The 17,379-nt window shown below is 53.4% G+C and overlaps 10 protein-coding genes across 10 annotated transcripts; 6 read left to right on the top strand and 4 right to left on the bottom strand.

Moving 5' to 3' along the window:
* Positions 1 to 188: 188 nt before the first annotated feature.
* J4E79_002801 (uncharacterized protein) lies at positions 189 to 602 on the top strand (the record flags this gene model as incomplete). Its single annotated transcript, XM_049351698.1, has 2 exons — positions 189 to 310; positions 362 to 602. The coding sequence occupies 2 exons, from the start codon at positions 189 to 191 to the stop codon at positions 600 to 602; spliced, it is 363 nt and encodes a 120-aa protein (XP_049214336.1).
* An 18-nt stretch (positions 603 to 620) lies between these two features.
* Positions 621 to 1,804, bottom strand: J4E79_002800 (uncharacterized protein; the record flags this gene model as incomplete). Its single annotated transcript, XM_049351697.1, has 3 exons — positions 621 to 1,583; positions 1,637 to 1,747; positions 1,796 to 1,804. The coding sequence occupies 3 exons, from the start codon at positions 1,802 to 1,804 to the stop codon at positions 621 to 623; spliced, it is 1,083 nt and encodes a 360-aa protein (XP_049214335.1).
* A 1,105-nt stretch (positions 1,805 to 2,909) lies between these two features.
* J4E79_002799 (uncharacterized protein) lies at positions 2,910 to 4,875 on the top strand (the record flags this gene model as incomplete). Its single annotated transcript, XM_049351696.1, has 2 exons — positions 2,910 to 3,354; positions 3,515 to 4,875. 2 exons carry the CDS (start codon positions 2,910 to 2,912, stop codon positions 4,873 to 4,875), a joined length of 1,806 nt encoding a protein of 601 aa, XP_049214334.1.
* A 188-nt stretch (positions 4,876 to 5,063) lies between these two features.
* On the bottom strand, positions 5,064 to 7,589 carry J4E79_002798 (uncharacterized protein; the record flags this gene model as incomplete). The annotated part of the gene is made up of 1 exon (XM_049351695.1): positions 5,064 to 7,589. One exon carries the CDS (start codon positions 7,587 to 7,589, stop codon positions 5,064 to 5,066), a length of 2,526 nt encoding a protein of 841 aa, XP_049214333.1.
* A 250-nt stretch (positions 7,590 to 7,839) lies between these two features.
* On the top strand, positions 7,840 to 8,585 carry J4E79_002797 (uncharacterized protein; the record flags this gene model as incomplete). Its single annotated transcript, XM_049351694.1, has 2 exons — positions 7,840 to 8,094; positions 8,151 to 8,585. 2 exons carry the CDS (start codon positions 7,840 to 7,842, stop codon positions 8,583 to 8,585), a joined length of 690 nt encoding a protein of 229 aa, XP_049214332.1.
* Positions 8,586 to 9,097: 512 nt separating this feature from the next.
* J4E79_002796 (uncharacterized protein) lies at positions 9,098 to 10,213 on the bottom strand (the record flags this gene model as incomplete). Its single annotated transcript, XM_049351693.1, has 3 exons — positions 9,098 to 9,482; positions 9,543 to 10,108; positions 10,166 to 10,213. 3 exons carry the CDS (start codon positions 10,211 to 10,213, stop codon positions 9,098 to 9,100), a joined length of 999 nt encoding a protein of 332 aa, XP_049214331.1.
* Positions 10,214 to 11,564: 1,351 nt separating this feature from the next.
* J4E79_002795 (uncharacterized protein) lies at positions 11,565 to 12,402 on the top strand (the record flags this gene model as incomplete). The annotated part of the gene is made up of 2 exons (XM_049351692.1): positions 11,565 to 11,699; positions 11,749 to 12,402. The coding sequence occupies 2 exons, from the start codon at positions 11,565 to 11,567 to the stop codon at positions 12,400 to 12,402; spliced, it is 789 nt and encodes a 262-aa protein (XP_049214330.1).
* Positions 12,403 to 13,131: 729 nt separating this feature from the next.
* J4E79_002794 (uncharacterized protein) lies at positions 13,132 to 14,050 on the top strand (the record flags this gene model as incomplete). The annotated part of the gene is made up of 3 exons (XM_049351691.1): positions 13,132 to 13,587; positions 13,736 to 13,903; positions 13,955 to 14,050. The coding sequence occupies 3 exons, from the start codon at positions 13,132 to 13,134 to the stop codon at positions 14,048 to 14,050; spliced, it is 720 nt and encodes a 239-aa protein (XP_049214329.1).
* Positions 14,051 to 14,758: 708 nt separating this feature from the next.
* On the top strand, positions 14,759 to 15,400 carry J4E79_002793 (uncharacterized protein; the record flags this gene model as incomplete). Its single annotated transcript, XM_049351690.1, has 1 exon — positions 14,759 to 15,400. One exon carries the CDS (start codon positions 14,759 to 14,761, stop codon positions 15,398 to 15,400), a length of 642 nt encoding a protein of 213 aa, XP_049214328.1.
* Positions 15,401 to 15,983: 583 nt separating this feature from the next.
* J4E79_002792 (uncharacterized protein) lies at positions 15,984 to 17,077 on the bottom strand (the record flags this gene model as incomplete). Its single annotated transcript, XM_049351689.1, has 4 exons — positions 15,984 to 16,658; positions 16,712 to 16,813; positions 16,866 to 16,873; positions 16,927 to 17,077. The coding sequence occupies 4 exons, from the start codon at positions 17,075 to 17,077 to the stop codon at positions 15,984 to 15,986; spliced, it is 936 nt and encodes a 311-aa protein (XP_049214327.1).
* Between the last annotated feature and the right edge of the window lie 302 nt (positions 17,078 to 17,379).

Here is a 17,379-nt window from a genome sequence, read left to right as displayed (position 1 = left end):
CATGTCGTTCCGCGGTTGGATGCTGGCGGGGTGAGGTTTTGGGTGATGGCTGAAGGCATGGCGCGTCGTCCCGTGCTCCGCTTAGCGCGTGCTGGCGACGGCGGCGGGCTCAACTTTTTGCCCGCGGGAGTGCTTTCGTCATACACGCCAAACTCGACCGCCGTGATTTTACGCAACGAACACACAAAATGGCGGGACGTATTCTTCCAGTCGCGTTGGCGACTATCGTTGGAGTGTCAATCGGGGTAGCTACGTTCGATGGAGAATTCAAGAAACAGCGAATCGCACGGATGGAGGAGGAGTACAAACGGTACGCAGACTCCACAGGTACTTTTGTCGCTTTCACTAACATTCGTGACAGGGAACTCGCCGCTGCAAACGCTTCCAGCACCCCGAATCCCATCCCCGTTGCGTCGAGTGCTATAGCACCCCCACCTTCCGCACAACTACAGACTCAGAAAGAGGAAGCTGTCGCCTCCGCGCCTGCCGACAACTCATGGTCAAACGTGCTTGGGCTCTGGGCATGGAAGAAGGACAACAAGACGGAAGCCGCGTCTGCGACTGCAACGAGTAGTGTGGAGAAGCCCAACAGCAAGCCTTGAATGCTACCATAATGGATTTCATAGGTTCAGCCTGCGCTCGAGATCGTCCCATCGTCCCCGCCGCAGCGGGTCCAGACGCTTTAGCTCGTCTAGCCACCCCCTCATATCCTTTGTTGTAAACGACCCAGTCCCGGAGTCCACCTCCAAATACGCCTCTGCAAGCCCGAGCAGCGCCTCGTATATCCACTTGCAATCCGCCTCGTCCTCCAATATCTCCCTGATGTACTCCATCTCGTGCTCGTAGTACTTTTGCCGCTCGCCGTTGGTCAGGTCCCGGACGACAAGCGCATCCGGTGGACATGACGGAGACAATATGGAGAGGAGATATTGGTGATAGAACCAAATGGACTGGTCGAAGGGATCCGTGTTTATGGCTTCGCATATCAAAGCTAGTTCCGAGTCGAGAAATGCACGGCGCGCTTCAGCGTCTGCGTTGCGCTCGCGGAGGATCTTGGGGATAAGCTGGCTACGGTTGTGCCAAGCGGAGAAGTTGGAGAGATTGGTCTTGATCATCTTGGTCGTGTACTCGAATTCAGATTCTGACAGGCTCTTCTGTGCTGTCCCTGATGCGGAAACGTCCTCGGATGCGGTCAGACGCTCGATCTGCGACACTACGAATCGCCTGTAGCCCCAAGCATGGAAGTTGCGACTGTCTGCGTGTAGCATCTTGTTTATGAGTTGTAATTCTCCCGACCAGAGCTTACGTGCTGCGTCCGCGCCCATCAGCGCTTCGCCTTCGCGCAACAGCCAGTTTCTGTGGTTCCATATCCAATAGCATTTGGGGAACTTTCGTAATAGCGCAAATGTGAGCTGCAGGTCGCCCTGCAAGAGTTCGTCTGGTGATTGTTCGGGGGTGTCTGCGGTCACCAGAGCCATCAAGACGCGTCTTCGGTGATTCCATATCGTGTAGTATTCAGGATTCTCGTTCAAGAGTTTCGTGACTAGGCCCAGAACTTCGATCGTATATTGCTTCTCGGCAACCTGAGAAGCGACTGTCAGCTGAATCCAATGAATGCTTCTCCTGGCTGCAATACCTTTGTGTTCACCAGATCCGCCAAATCTTTGTAGTTTGTGATCTGTCGCAGCTCCTTCTGCCGTGCTTCTTCTGAGCGGACGACCGGGCCAGACCCGCGCGATATACCGTGCTACACTTGTCAGCAAGGATCTTCCGAGCGATTGTAAAGTCAACTTACGCTTGCCATATGTTTCTGCGCTGTCTCGGAGGCTTCAGCGTTGCTTCCTCGAGTTGCAGCCTCGGCGGAATGTTGCCCCACTACACGCGTGGAGCCCCTGCCCCTCCGTCATCCCTCGCGGAAGGTTGCCGTCACCACTAGCCGCATCCGCCAACCCTATAGATGCTCCAAACATCCTAAGCAACCTTCAGCAGCCATTGCTATTACTAACCCAGCAGCAATAACACCGGGACATCAGGCAGCACCCGGTCTCCGGCCTCCTAGCTCCTCTCCTTCAGACAGCTTCACATGCGCTGAAGTTCACAGCTCAGTCCCCCAGTCCACTCATCTTGACACAAGCTGTTCCAACATGAGCGACACTGGTGACGAAGCATCTCTGTCTCGGTCCGGCTACCTCACACCGCCGCTGTCTCCTACGAAGACTGTCAGTACCGAGGGCTGGGCATCACCTCGGACGCCTCAGTCTCCGCGCAAAAGTCGCAGCTGCCTCTTCTTCAGGGATATCGACAGCGGCTTTACCAGTCATTGCTCAACTCCATTGTCTTCTCCTAGGAAGTCCAAGTCCAAATTTCTCTCTCGTCTTGAAGCGCTGTCAACTCCAGACCTGAGTCCGACTAATCACGTATCTGTGCCGGTACCTTGCGACCTCAACCCGCTTCGAGATGAATCCTCTTCCAGCAAGCGACGACGCAGCAATCGCAGTTCCTCGGACAGCATAGTTGAAAATGCAAGCCGCGCAGTATCTCCTTCACTCATTCCAACAGATACAGTCACTACGTTCGAAAGACCAAATCTACCGCACTTAGGCTGCGTTGACATCTCTGCTGACGACAGTTCTCCGCCCACCAAGCTTCGCCGTCTTCCCTTGCGCTATGCCAGCTCTCCCCTCAGATCCAGTCAATGGCAAGCACGAGGTGGCTTGCTAGCATCACCTCGTCAACCCCAAACAAGTACACCAGATCGTTTTATCGCTTGCCGCCGACCACCCACTATCACACGAGAAAGCTTCGAGCTCAACAGCCCTGCGGAGCGTCGGAACAAGGAACAGAACACGAATCGTGGCATACGTACAGGAACAGATGCTTTCAGTCGCCGACTGCGCAGAAGTGGCCGTATGAACGAAGAACTACGCGGCCTCAGGGAGGCACACTCTGTAGTTTCAGGCCGGGCAAATGCAAACAGAAGAAACGTCAACTTCAGACAAACCCCTCTACCTCTGGGTACTCGCCAGATCAGCGCTGGCGCTGTCTGGAATGTTGGTGGGCCTTCTGCTGTGAGTGACACAGTAGTAGCAGTCTCCACTGGTAGAGGTGGAATGCTTGGGAGTGGAACAAACGCGCCATTGTACAAATCGGCTTTCCTGAACCGAGCAGATCCCGATGCCGAACTTGAAGCCTACGAAAGACGTCTCGCACTGGCGCTCGACATTGACCCGACTGATCGCATCCTCCAACACTCATCTTCTCCAGTGTCGTCGAGCTCACCACATAGTGGTCCTGCATCGCAGGCAAAACATGTCTGGCGAGACGGAGCTTGGACTAGGGACGGAGTCGTTTCGAGTTTGTTCTCATTTGCTATGGACTCCAAATGTAGTTTCGCTGCTAATCTGAGATGAAAGGTCCCCGCCAGACACCACCAAAGCGAAGACCGGTGCCGATCTTGCCTTTTCGATATGTTCTTCTGATTACCGATACTTCTCAATACTGACTCCGCTCACAGTTCTCGATGCCCCTAACCTCCGCGACGACTACTACTGTACCCTACTCGCATATTCCTACACCTCCAAGTGTCTGGCTGTCGGCCTAGGAAATTTTGTTCATCTCTGGTCTGAGAGAAACGGTGTCAACACGCCAGACTCGCTGAACGCTGTGCCGCCAAACGGTCCCGCAGATGTTCAGCACGTCACATCCTTAGACTTTTCCTCTACAGCAGGCGGTCAAGCGATCCTTGCTGTGGGACGAGCCGATGGCCGCATCTTGCTATGGAGCCCACTGGATGCTGAGCCACGATTCGATGCAACTCAACCCAAGCCTGTATCGTGTGTATCCTGGAGACCGACTGTTGTGCAACGCCCTTCTCTCCGAGATAGAGCAATGACTGTATCGACTGAGGAGTTGCTCATCGGGGACGAAGTCGGTCACATCTACTTTTACAGTGTAGAATGGCCGTCAGAGACACACAGTGAACTCTTCGGTTGGACTGGCGCCATGACCCTGCTGGCTCGACTTTCAATCCACAGCCAACAGATCTGTGGTCTAGCATGGTCGTCCGACGGTGAGCTTTTCGCGAGTGGGGGGAACGACAACAACTGCAATCTTTTCGAAACGAAGAAGGTGCTCCGATCGAACCCCGCAAGCGAAAACACAGCAGCAATCCTAGACGTCCGCGAAGGTCCCCGTGGCGAATCCATCTACACCGTAACCAACCGTAGCAACAACGCCGTCCTACACCTCGCGCAATCAGCGGCAAAACACACATGGACACTCAATGCCGCCGTCAAGGCCATGGCCTTTTGCCCCTGGCAGCGCGGACTCCTTGCCGTCGGCGGCGGCTCAAACGACCGCTGCATCCACTTCTACCACACCCGCTCCGGCACCTGTCTTGCAACCATCGACTGCGCAGCTCAAATCACTAGCCTCATCTGGTCCCAGACGCGCCGCGAGATCGCAGCAACCTTCGGCTTCGCGCAGCCCGAACACCCCTATCGTGTCGCCGTCTTCGCCTGGCCCAGCTGCGAACAAGTCGTTGCCGTCCCGTGGTACGACGAAAATCGCGCGTTGTGTGCAGTTGCTTACCCGGGCGGCCCCACGAGCGGTCCGCAGACAGACGACGATCGTGATGGTGGGAGGGCGAGGGGTGAAGACGGTGTGTGGTCGCGGAGAGGTGTTGAGGAAGGATGCATTGTTGTGGCCGCGAGTGATATGGCGATTCGGTTTCATGAGATATGGAGTGATCGACGGGGTAGTATGGGCGCAGGCGGCTTGCTGGGTGGTGGCTCGATGGGCTTGTTAGGTGGGAGTGATATCCTTGAGGGGCCTTATGCTGGTGGTATTGAAAAGCAGGGCACGATTATCAGGTAGGTAAGGTAAGGTAAGGTAAGTCTTCAGGGAGTTGATAGGGATATAGGATGAGATGAGCAGACTTATTCCTAGTCTGGGAATCAAAAGTTATGGTTCTGAATTACAATCGAGGTCTGCTCCAGTCTATTATCATTGACCAGTCTTCGCAAATGGCACAAGCTGCAACCTTGACTCTTCTTTTCATTCCGTCATCTCGAATTCCACGACCTCGGCTTACGGTATAAAGCTTTCATCCGCTTTGCCTTCATTTTCGCCGTCTTAACGGGGTAAACGCTAATCTTCGGTCCTACATCTCTAGGAGCCCTCTTCCCCGGCTCTCTCTCCGCTAAAGCACCAAATTCCGGGTCCTTACTAAACATCGAAGTGTCCCCTTTTTCGCGGTTGCTCGGGATTTCGTCCAAGGCTTCTCTCCTTATCCTTCTCTCCTCCTCCTCCTCCTCCTCTTCTTCTTGGCTCCTCTCCCATTCCTCCATGTCATCTCTCATCATATCTCTCTCCCTCTTCTCCATCCTCTCCTTCTTTTCTTGGGCGTTCCTCTTCCATATCTCCATGTCTTCCCTAAACGACCTTTTCTGCTCCTCGTCTTTTTTTTTCATCATCCATTCCTCCATGTCTTCTTTCACCGATCTCTCCATCTTCTGCTGCTCACCGCCATCGCCTTGGAGCGTCATGTTCCTTTCCACTCTCTCCCCCATATGTTCATCCATACCATCGGTATTCGTCCTCTCCGTTCTCCCCCAACTCTCCACCCTCTTTCTTGCCTGCTCCGTAACGCGGGCGGAGATTGCCCTTTCCACATGCTCCCATCTCAACTTCCCGCCCGCTGTAACCTTCTGTGCACGAGTTCTACTTTTCTGAACCATAGATCTCTTCGCCTTCTCGCTAGCCTTCTCGGCCGAACGCCTTTGGATCAGGGAGTTGATTTGTATGTCACGGTGTGCCCTGAGGACAGCTTCGAGAAGGTTGGAGTTCTGTTCCGTGGTGTCCATGATCTTTTCATCGTGCAGCAGTCCGGTGAGTTCGGAGTGTAGACCTTGGATGGCGAGTGTGAGAGCGTCTTCTTCTTTGGGTATTTCCCGCAGATCGCGACGCTTCCTGTGCGGGTCGGGGAGGGGTCTGTAAACTAGGATTGGGACCTCGGGCTCCTCTTTCTGCTCGTTTTCTTCAATCTGCTCTAGAGTCGGTTGTTGGCTTATGATTTGGTCCATGTCCGATTCTTGTTGCTTTGCACGTGCGACGTCTTCTTCGAAGAGGTGGGATGAATCTTTACCGCGGTTCTCCAGAACGAAAGCTAGCCCAAGAGAGTGTCGGCCGTTACTACCATAGGTGGTATTGGTTTCAGTAGTGTCTTCCCTCAGTTCCGTCTCCCCAAATTTGTCGGCCCAGAATACATTTCCTTCGAGCAGCCTCTTCGCGGTTCTGTATACCGTACCACTGGCGGGGATGAGCTTGTTCCTTGGATCCATTGTGGCGTTGACCTGCAGTCGACCACTTGCGTGACCTATGGTGATGGCGCCCTCCATCAAAGGCTCAGGAGCAAGCATCTGCTCGACAACTGTTCCGGGAATGCGCGCCGCGACGGCTGTCGTCAATGCAGCAGTCAAAGGAATGGCTCGATGAGGCTGTGTGTCTGAGAGAAAACGTACGACAATGTCCATCTGTGATGCCTTGAGAGTCTTCCCTGACAGGACGGGGTGCGCAGATGATTGTGATACGATGCCGATCTTGGGAACGGTACGAGGGACCTCATCCTCTGTAGATGCGATACCCATGACAACGGCAGCGGCTTTGCGAATGCTTTCAAGCAAAGCAAGCTTTTCCTGAAGATTGTTGAAGTCGTCGGGTAGGATAGTACCATCCACTCCGACATCGTCTGCTCGGACGAAGATCGCTGGGTTCGCGCCATCTATGCACGATACTCTGTAGCCCCCAATGTTGTCCACTCTCCTGCCAGTAGGTAGCACTCTGCCAGTTTTGCTGCCGTATGGACGTTTGAAATCCAATCTGATCTTTGAGCCTTTTCCGGTAACGCCGTCAATGCTGTAGTCACCCGCGACAGCAGCTTGCGCTCCAATGACTTCGAAGGTAGAGTCGAGCAGCTTTCCAGTGTTGGTGTTCCGTATCTTGACTGTGACTTCTCCGTCTCCCTGGGCGTATACCCTTGATGGGAGAAGACCGGCGTTATAAGCATAAGGGCCAATTGCACTGCTCATGTTTCCACAGTTGCCTGCGACGTCAACTTCATTGTCTTCAATGCCCAAGCCGACGAATGTGTAATCAATGTCCAACTTTGGCTCATCCCCGGCCAATCCCGCCTCTTCCAGAGCCTCTGCAGCCTGTATAGCCTGCGAACTTTTACGAGCTGCATCAATACCACCAAAGCCTGTTCGAAATCGAGTGGCTCTCTCGGGCAAAGCCACTCTCCTCCCGTAGGGTTCTACGAGACATATCTTACTCAGACTCGATATGCCCGCACCCATGCCGTCAAGTTGCCGCCCATAGGGATCACCACTCCCCATGATCTGGCGGAATATGGTCGGCCATCTTGCGCGCTCTTTAGGCAAGGCTTGCGGCTGTAGGATTACGCCTCGTGATGTTCCCCCACGGTAATAGGCCGCCTCGATAGGTTTCTGGACTGTCGCAGACGGCGGAACGACGTCATGTCGCGAGACAAAAGAGCGTATACGCAGAGAGAAGACTGGCGAAGGACGCATCACGCATCATGGCATTGACTTGTCGAGATGCATGCCAAAGGCGTATGCGATCGCCGGATGGCAAATTGTTCGGAAAGGATCCGCCTCGGAACGGAAAGAATTGGACCCTGATGGAAGCACAGGCATTCGTCACTCACAGCTCCGAATTTTTCCTCGAACGTCTGCATCATCATCGCATCCACCTGAGCTGCACTATCGCCTTCGCATAAACCTTGCATCCTCTGCTTCATTCCACATTTCATACCACACAATGTTGCAAAGAACCATCTTCCGCGCCTCAAGACAGCAGGCTGCCCGCTCAATACGGCCTTTTGCGCCACTACGTCAACAATCACCCATCACACGAGCAGTCGCGACGCCCGCTATCCGGTGGTACTCAGATGCTGCACCAGCAAAGGAGGGCGAGGCTGCCGAGAAGAAGGAGGATGCGCCCGCAGAGAACAATGAGGCGACGCAACTGAAGGAGCAGCTAGAGAAGAAGGACAAGGAAATTGTCGACTTGAAGGTATGCTTCAATGCTGCCTAAATGCATGACAACAGCAGACTGACATGGCTCCACAGGACAAGTATCTCCGCTCAGTCGCCGACTTCCGCAACCTCCAAGAGCGCACCCAGCGCGAAATCAAGGCCGCTAAAGACTTCGCCATCCAGCGCTTCGCCCGCGACCTCGTAGAGTCCGTCGACAACCTCGACCGCGCCCTTGGCACCGTGCCAGAAGAGAAGCTCAAGGGTGATAACACCGATCTCATTGCTCTGCACGACGGCATCAAGATGACCGACACCATCCTCATTAACACGCTGAAGAAGCACGGTCTGGAGCGATTCGACCCCAGCGAGGCGGCCGAGAAGTTCGACCCCAACATCCACGAGGCGGTCTTCCAAGCGCCGCAGCCTGACAAGGAGGACGGAACTTGCTTCCACACACAGCAGAAGGGCTTCAAGCTCAACGGCCGGACACTGCGACCGGCCAAGGTTGGCGTTGTAAAGAACGCCTAGATCCGACATCATTAGAAGCAATATGAGCTTCATTCTACGCGAACCAGGACCTCTGTCGCTGTCGCCACGATCTTCTTCGCATGTGTATGACTACTTCGGTTCGGCTCCATTGTATGGTTGGCTGCTTTGATCTGGCACGGTACATTGGGGGCATGGCGTTTTCGTGTCCATTCACGAGGTACATCTTTGTACATATATTCCCCTCTCAGACGCATCTTGGAAAAGTTGAAGCAAGCATGATGACGAAATGGCTTTGCGTATATTGTAATGTTAGATATGACGAACCATGAGCAAAAGAAGGCAGCCCAAAGGGCTAGCAGAGATATCAATGCCATTCGCATCAACTCAGTTCCGATAGCGATTCGCAAAATGTCTTTGTTTTAGTGTCAGATGCCAATATGTGAAGAAGGACTGCGTTTCTTTTGAGCAGTCTTGCAGTCTGTTGACGCCCACACCTTTTAGAACGCCAGGCCCATGCAATGTTGTACACCCAAACACGCCACTCTCTTCGTCTACCAATTGGACTGCCCGTAAGGCGTAGCTCCATATGGCGTAGTTCCTCCTTGTGCTGCACCGCCCCACGAGCTCGCTCCTCCGTATCCGCCTCCTCCAACAGGAGTATATCCGCCCGCATCACCGTATCCAGCACCGTTCAGTGTTGGACTCTGCGCGCCGCCAAAGTCCTCCGGGCCTCCAACGCCGCCAGATAATTCTTTGATGATCTCGGCGAGTTTGCGTTGCAGGATGGCGATGCCTTGTGTAACGATTTCATCGGGTTCGAGACCGCCGACTGTTTCGACGTCGTAGAAGAAGCGTGATGGGGCGGCGTCGTAGTTGAAGGGTTCGTCGGGGTTGGGAGGTCCACCGTCGAGATTGATGCGAGCTTCGTCTTTGGGCCTGGATATCTGTTAGAGATGTGCTGTTACACAACGTTCGGGTGGGTTAGACAAGACATACCACTCCTTGTCCGCATCCTCCTCGTGCCAGTAATCCAAGTGATGCAGCTTATTCGCCGGATCGTACTCGAAGCCGATGGCTGCACTGGGCGCCCATTTCGCGTGTTCCTTTGCGATACCCTTCTTCGCGATGCACTTCATGTTGATGGCCTGGCCTCTCCTCAACTTGACAATGCAACTACCTGTCTCTTCTGAATCAGTGATGACCGGCTTCCCCAACTCTTCGTTTGGTGCCCGAGACTCAATCACCAGATCCCGCGCGTACACCTTCATAATCTCGCTGCCTGTGCATTTCGCGTTGAGTGTGAGAACGACGGCGCAGTTGTCGCAGTAGCCTTCGCAGTCGCAGTCGCGCGAGTACAGCAGCTCTTCTACGCCTTTGGAGCACAGAGGAATGAGGCCGAGACGGTGGCAGACGAACTCGTCGGCGAGGACAGATGTGTTGTCGAACACTTCTACGACGTCGATGGCTAGGGTGGGAATCTCGGCGAGCATCACACGGCGGAGCGAGTTTGCGGTTTCGAGATTGAAGTTCTGGACGATGAAGTTGGCGCGCTGGCTGTCGGCCTACGCATAGCTGGGTTAGCTCGACGTGTCCTGGGGCAGACGGAGCGGGCGGTGTACCTGGAGGAAGCGCACGTTGATTGCGCCGCCATCTGGGTCGTAGTCCATCGCGTCGTCGTTTCAGGGAGGAGAGGGCTATGTGCTTGCGAGGCTCGTGATGGAGCCGAGGTACTAGGGCGACTGGATTCAGAGGCGGAGAGAGACGTGTTGGCGTGTGTGGGGTGTGCTGGCTAGGGTCGTCGTCCTGATGGAGATTCTTTGAGGTGAGTCTGGGAGCGAAGCAGCCTAGCGTCTAGGTGTGGCGCATGCATCTACGCCACACCTAGAACCAGCCACACCATTGACTGTGGCATCGTCATACGGGTCAGCAGCTGGCGAGATTACGCCGAGTGTAGAATTGCATGCAGGGTCACATAGACCAAGATCAATGGTTGGATGACGTCTGAGTTCTATGCTTAAGAGTTACTAGGGAAACCGCAGATTTCGCAAAGGCGGAGTCGTCATAGCATCACCTGCAGCTACCGTCTCGTGCGTTGATTGTACACACCAAACAGGAGACATGTACAACGGTTGTGCGCATGAAGACTTGTGGATGCGCCCGGCGTACGCGGAGCTCGAGACAGTCACGAGACGAGCATGGCCTTTGATCAGCCTTGCAGTTGAACACATGAGACATTTTCCATGGGCCAAGCCTGACTTGAGCATCACAACAAAATCCAAACATGACGGGTACTATTGGCCGACAAAGAACCTCAAGCGCAAAGCGCCTATGGCTGTGTTGCGCAATGAGCCGACCGAGTTGAACAGTTGTCCTTGCCGTATCGCATGCCTATGGCAGACGGACAATAAACGAGTCTGCCGCCGAGTGATGACCTATTACATGCCCAGTCGGACGAGATAAGGCCTTGATGGTATTGCATGCATGCTGTGTAGTCCTAACATGGATAAGCCGGACACTAGCAGTGGACTCGGTGCTTGAATAGTCAGTAAAGGATGTTCTGTGGAACCAGCGAGACACTGGTAGATGTTTCTTTCGTGGACATGAGGCTGAGTGGCAGGCGACTATGCATCAGCGAGGCTGAGGCCCTCTCCTTTCTCTGCGTCTCGTGCTATCGTCAGTTGAATCCATCATTGACGCGTCCGCCGAGGTCCGGAGACCTCCAGCAGCACAGTGCGTTGGGAAGCAATAGGGCGGGGCAGTGCAATGGTGCCCAGGAAATGGCGCGAAAGAAGCAGAGACATGGGACATGGACGCGGGAAATGGCATGGCCGGAGTCTGGCCTTGGCGGATTGAGGCGGAGCAACCGTCGCTGCTTGCGTGCGGGCGCTGCAACGACCAACCGCTGAAGGCGAACTTTGATATAAGACACACGCTGTCGGTCTCTTGCCCTCCAACTCACCACAGCAACTCAACCAACAGACCACAGTATATCTTTGCGCAACATAAATGATCGCAAACATGCAGGCTACTCTACCTCCATCACCAATGCGCTCCCGCGCGTCATCGGGGAGCAAGTCGCCACTTTCTCTCGACCTTTCAGACCTCCCACCGCTCGTCGAGCCATCACCTCCTTCAAACACTCTCATCATAACCGTGAGTATTCCTTTCTTTGAATTTGGGAGCTTCCACTGACAGCGTTTAGAATCTTCTCGCACCCGAGATCTTCTCACTATCCACACTCACCGAGATTCGCGAAACCGTAGACAAATATGCGAAAGTACACACATGGGCGCCGCTCAAGTCTTTCCGTCGCATCGTAGTATCCTTCTTCGACGTCGACTCTGCGATCCAGGTCCGACAAGCCCTTGATGGCGAACAGCTCATGGGCTACCGCATCCGCGTATACTTCGGCGTAAACACACCCATGAACCCCTCCGACCAGCACCTCGCCCTCCCAAAGTCCGACCGACTATTCTTCATTTCGCCGCCGCCCTCTCCACCCATGGGCTGGGAAATGAAAGAAGAGGATGCGCCGAACAAGATTGTACACCCAGAAGACCTTGCGGCAGCGCTGGCCCGGTTACATGCAAACCACGAGGCGACATCGCCTACGACCGACCACGGCGGCCCATCCATCACAAGAAGGCGAACTGGCAGCACCACTGTTGTCTACCACCCCGAAGACCACGGTGACTCGCCGAACCTTCCAGCCATATCCGTCGAAGACACAACAGAGACACCTGAGCCGTTGACACCCATCGATGCGATGGAGGGCGTCGAGGGCCCGATCGCATCGCAGAAGGCACAGGGCATAGCAGTGAGCACATCAAGGCCGCCGGTCGAGCTCATGCACTAGACGGTTGTGCACATTTCACCTCGTTTCTTTCCTTCTGTTTTCAAAAAGCATCATCTGCTCAAATGACATTGCGAGTGCATGGTTCCGGCGTTGGTGGTTCACCTCTTGGGATGACTCGATTTCGAGTTAGGAATGATAGCATGTGTATTAAGGACAGTGGGGATACCTTTGGTAGGACTCTGGTTGCAATGAGTCTAACGGGCATGGCATAGTATGATATCCCGTTCGAATAGCGCAAATACGTTACAGTACAACTTCACTTCGCTTGTTCCAGTCTGTTTCGTGAACATGAGTATGCAGTGTCAATCTGGATTGCGAAGCCAGAGCCCACCCGCTATTGTAACGCCAGGATACTGAAAATGCAATGCAAGTGTTGATCATGTACATGTCTGTGCCTCTTTGCTATGAACTGCTTGTCTACCCGCGCAGAGTCAGCATGAGTCATCGTACTATAAATTCCAACCTCGCATAACGAGAGTTTCTGATTGTAAAAGCACGAGCATGTGAAAACGTACATCTGGTGGGGCGCATCATGTTGTTGGTCGCAGTTGCCCGCGGGCTGTACCTGAAAGTCGCGCTAGCACGTGACAATCTCCATTTCGATTAGCGCGCACCACGAAGCGAAGGCCCATTTCGATAATTCTAATTTCGCAGGCCACGACCCCGACAACACCACGACAATCTACTAACGTTGCAGCTTCCACACGCCGTCGAGACGCCGCAGTCAAGATGAAGCTCAACATCTCATACCCCAACAATGGCACCCAGAAGCTGATCGAGGTCGACGATGAGCGCAAGCTCCGCGTCTTCATGGAGCGCCGCATGGGTCAGGAAGTCCCCGCCGACAGCATCGGCGACGAGTTCAAGGGATACATCGTCAAGATCACCGGCGGTAACGACAAGCAAGGTTTCCCGATGAAGCAGGGTGTCATGCACCCAACTCGTGTCCGCCTCCTGCTCTCCGACGGCCACTCCTGCTACCGCCCTCGCCGCACTGGTGAGCGCAAGAGGAAGTCCGTCCGCGGATGCATCGTCGGCATGGATCTCTCCGTCCTTGCCCTCAGCATCGTCAAGAAGGGCGACGAGGACATTCCCGGCCTGACCGACATTGTCCACCCCAAGCGCCTCGGTCCCAAGCGCGCCACCAAGATCCGCCGCTTCTTCGGTCTCAGCAAGGAAGATGATGTGAGTTCTCTCATAGCTTCTTCGCCAATCCTGCTTCGCATAGCGGATTGAGTCTCGCTCATCCTGCTACAAGCAGCGCATTGAGTCTGAGCAACAAGAAGTGAGCTAGAAAGTTTGAAGGTTTGAGTACTAATCATTGCGTGTGTAGGTCCGCAAGTTCGTCATTCGCCGTGAAGTCGTCCCCAAGAAGGAGGGCGCAAAGCCCTACACCAAGGCCCCCAAGATCCAGCGTCTTGTCACTCCTCAGCGTCTCCAGCACAAGCGCCACAGGCTCGCACTCAAGCGCCGTCGCGCGGAGGCTTCCAAGGATGCTGCCGTACGTTCACACCATTCACTACAAGACACACAGAGGCTAATGATACTGCAGAACGAGTACGCTCAGATCCTTTCCAAGCGCATCAACGACGCCAAGGCCGCACACGAGGAGGCCCGCAAGAGGAGGGCGTCTTCCATGAAGCACTAGAGCGTTATCATGAGTTCATGATTGGGTCGTGGAATGATTACATTGGCGTCGGCACGAAAATAACGGTGTGGGCTCCTGTATCTGAATGAAAACTTCGGGCATTCTAGGGAATAGGCGCTTCTCATACCACTGACTGCTTAAGGCAGTTGTCTCAATAAACAATTGCATCACTTCACGACCGCTCCACAACCTTCGTATCCGACATTTCTCTTGCTGGTATATCTTCTTACACTGCGCGTCCTTTCGAACTCGTCTCATTGTCCATCTCGACCTTGCTGTATTAGCTTTTCCATCGTCAACGCTTCTGCCCATCGTGCGTACATCTTGCAATCCCTCAAGCTTATGTTCTGCCAGGCTCACGTTTGCCTCAGCATCGCGCACCGGGTATCCTGAACATCATGTTTCCATACTCTTGTATTTCCCGTACTCCCTCTTGATATGATCAGCGCCATGACCTGATTTCCACGGATTGTATCCTCGTTGTACATCATATTGTCGCCGTTGGCACCCCACTCCCAATATCTAGCGCATGATACTGGTCATCTGTATCCATTAAAGACGTACAACTCCAGACAAACATTGAGTCCGGTGTCCGGCTCGCTTGCCAAACTTGCAAAGCAATCGCAATCCAACATGTATATATACTTAGCCTCTTTCACACGGCACTCAAGCCTTCACCAAAGCAATCTTTCCGATCTCAAGATACTCATGTCCAACCAATCGATGTACTCCGGCGTCAAGCCCAAAGAAGCTCGCATCTACATCATCGGTCCAAAACACTCGGGCATTGAAGAAATAGGCAAAGCCCTGCTTAGGTCAGACATAGAGTGTCTGAAGCGTACTACTGATGTCAACGCTACCTGTCAACAGTTTCTCATATCCGATGGCGAAGAAAGACTTCGCGCCCGCTCGAATGACACGGTATACAACGAATATTTAGAGGGCGGCAGGCTTCGGATTCCTGACGAAAATCTTGTTGTCATGGTTAAGAGCGATTTGAACGGCGCTATGGAAAGATGGGCGAGGAAGCATGGCGAGTCCAGCACGGATGATCAGAGGAATCACACCCGTGAGGAACAAACCAGTGGATTGTTTCTCAAGAGCCTTATACGAAAGATACACAGTGCCATCCAAGAGTTGCAGCCAGAACAGGTCCGGATACAGAGGGCTAGAGAAGAGGCCTGTGCGACGTATGACGAAGAAAAGAGGGAGGTTGAGAGGCTTTTCGCGAATATGAAGATACAGCCAGGCATCCGTTCGTTGGAAGTAGATGGAGATGAAAGGATGTTGGCTGTAAAGAAGATCTGTGATGAATGGAGGACAATGCAGAATGACTATGGTGATGCTTGATTGTACTTCCGCCGGGGAGTGATTGGGGATAGAGAATGAGGTACTGAAGCAGATGGACTTCATCATCGTAATCTGTGTATCAATAATAGCAGTCTTACTATGTCTACAACGTTGTGTTGTTTCCTGAAGTAGACAGAGTGTTGCATCCTACCCAAATCCATCTTATATGCTGTATGCCTGACAAAGGCTGTGTTACTGATCCTTTCGCATGAATTACTCAGACCCCCCAACAACTATGCTACACACTTCTGGTCGATCTAGGTGAATACAAAGCCCGTAATGGCTTGCTGATAGATGGAGCTGACGTATGGTCAAGTCGGGATTGGCGTTTCTAGATTGCTAGAAGGTATAACAGCGTATCAACAGACATTGGTACTGGGATGTGTACTTCTTGATATTTTCTAAGGTATATGCACATCGGTCGTATGTATATGCAAGCCGACCGACGCATCCAAGCCTAGTCTATAATGTTGCGCCGCGCAATGCTGTCAGCGCCAAACGCCCGCCCGTGTGGTATCATTCGCCTTGTCGCATACCCAATATTGCACAAAGCAGATGCGCGTCTTTGCCATTCCCCATTTATCTATTCCAGCTTCTTCAATTGCCTGTAGACCTTCTTGTGTTGCTCCAAAAACAAGAACGTGAGCACGGTGTGCGGGCCAACGCGAATGAAGCTCGGCACCCAACCCTTGAACATCCAGCGGAACCCTTCTGCTCTCATAGTATCCGTGACGGTCTTCACTAGTCCTACACTCTCACTGGAGCTCATGACTTTGGTTTTGATGACATCTACCGGCGAGCATATCGTTGTAGCTACAAATCCAGCCAAAAATGATGCTGAGAAGTGTGTTGCGAGGTTATCTTGCAGCGGCGTGTAATTCAGCAGCACGCGCTTGAATCCGTCGTATGTTGCCAATTGTCCAACTGTCATGAGCACAGCTCTTGACGAGTTGGGCCAGACGCCTTTCCATAGACTTGCTACTCCTTCTTCCCGCGACATTCGTATTATCCCATCAATCGCGTTCTTGTATCCTCTCCGCTTTTCTTTCGGTAGTGCGGCATCGTGCTGCATCCGTACGTTCAAGATGTCTCCTGGGTTACCGGCGAATCCTCCGAGGAATCCTGATATGGAAGCCATGCCTACGAGCGTGAGGAACGAGGGTTTCGTGTCGGCGGTCGTCATGCGGTCTTTGAGGGCTTCGTAGACACCGAAGCGTGTCATGCTATATGTCCCTTGGCGGAGCTGGGCTGCGGAAATCTATCGTTGCATTAGACGGGTCCAATTGGAATTGAATAGATAAGACGACTTACGCCCTTGTACAGTCCCAATGCGCCATCAGTCTTTATAACATGCTTGAACATTTGCATCATGTTCAACTTAACGCCAGATATCGTTTGTGTTTGTAACCGGACCTGATTTTATGAGTATACACAAATTGGCGCACGCGACAGTCGATAAAGCTACCTTGACTACTCAAACTATCAGCCACTACCCAGTGTTGCGCACAAAGCGGTACAAAGCTTACCAAGATCCAGAGGATGTGTAAAGAAAGTCGCAAAACAACTTGCGCTTCCACCAAACCAGAACGGATAGCGTATTGGCGTCTTCTTGAGAGGCTTCACATCTTCGCTCTTCCGTAGCTCAGGCACGCTCACGGGCTTCTTGACGTCCGCCATGTTGAAGGTGAAAGTCCGCGCAGCAACAGCATGTGTAGCTGGCAGGGACAGGGAAGCTGTAGCCTTAAAAGTAAGGAAGCCCGTAAAGCTTCGGTGGTAGTTGAGGGACCGAGAATTCGGCACGCGCGGACGTCATCGGCAAAACGTGCTGCTTCCGGATTTAAGCTCGGAGCTGGCGGGCTGGGCTTGGCGGCCCGCGTGGTTTTGAGGTCGCGAAGGTAACGGCGAATTTCATCATCAAAGATGCGAATACCACTTTCTTCTGCGGCGCTTTGCCGTCAATTAGGTCGAAATGTCCTATT

Source organism: Alternaria viburni, assembly GCF_023758015.1.
Source record: "Alternaria viburni strain BMP 2772 chromosome Unknown scaffold_4, whole genome shotgun sequence".
In the NCBI taxonomy this organism is placed as follows: domain Eukaryota; kingdom Fungi; phylum Ascomycota; class Dothideomycetes; order Pleosporales; family Pleosporaceae; genus Alternaria; species Alternaria viburni.
Note: the sequence above shows the minus strand (reverse complement) of the source record. Positions and strands in the feature narration are given on the sequence as shown.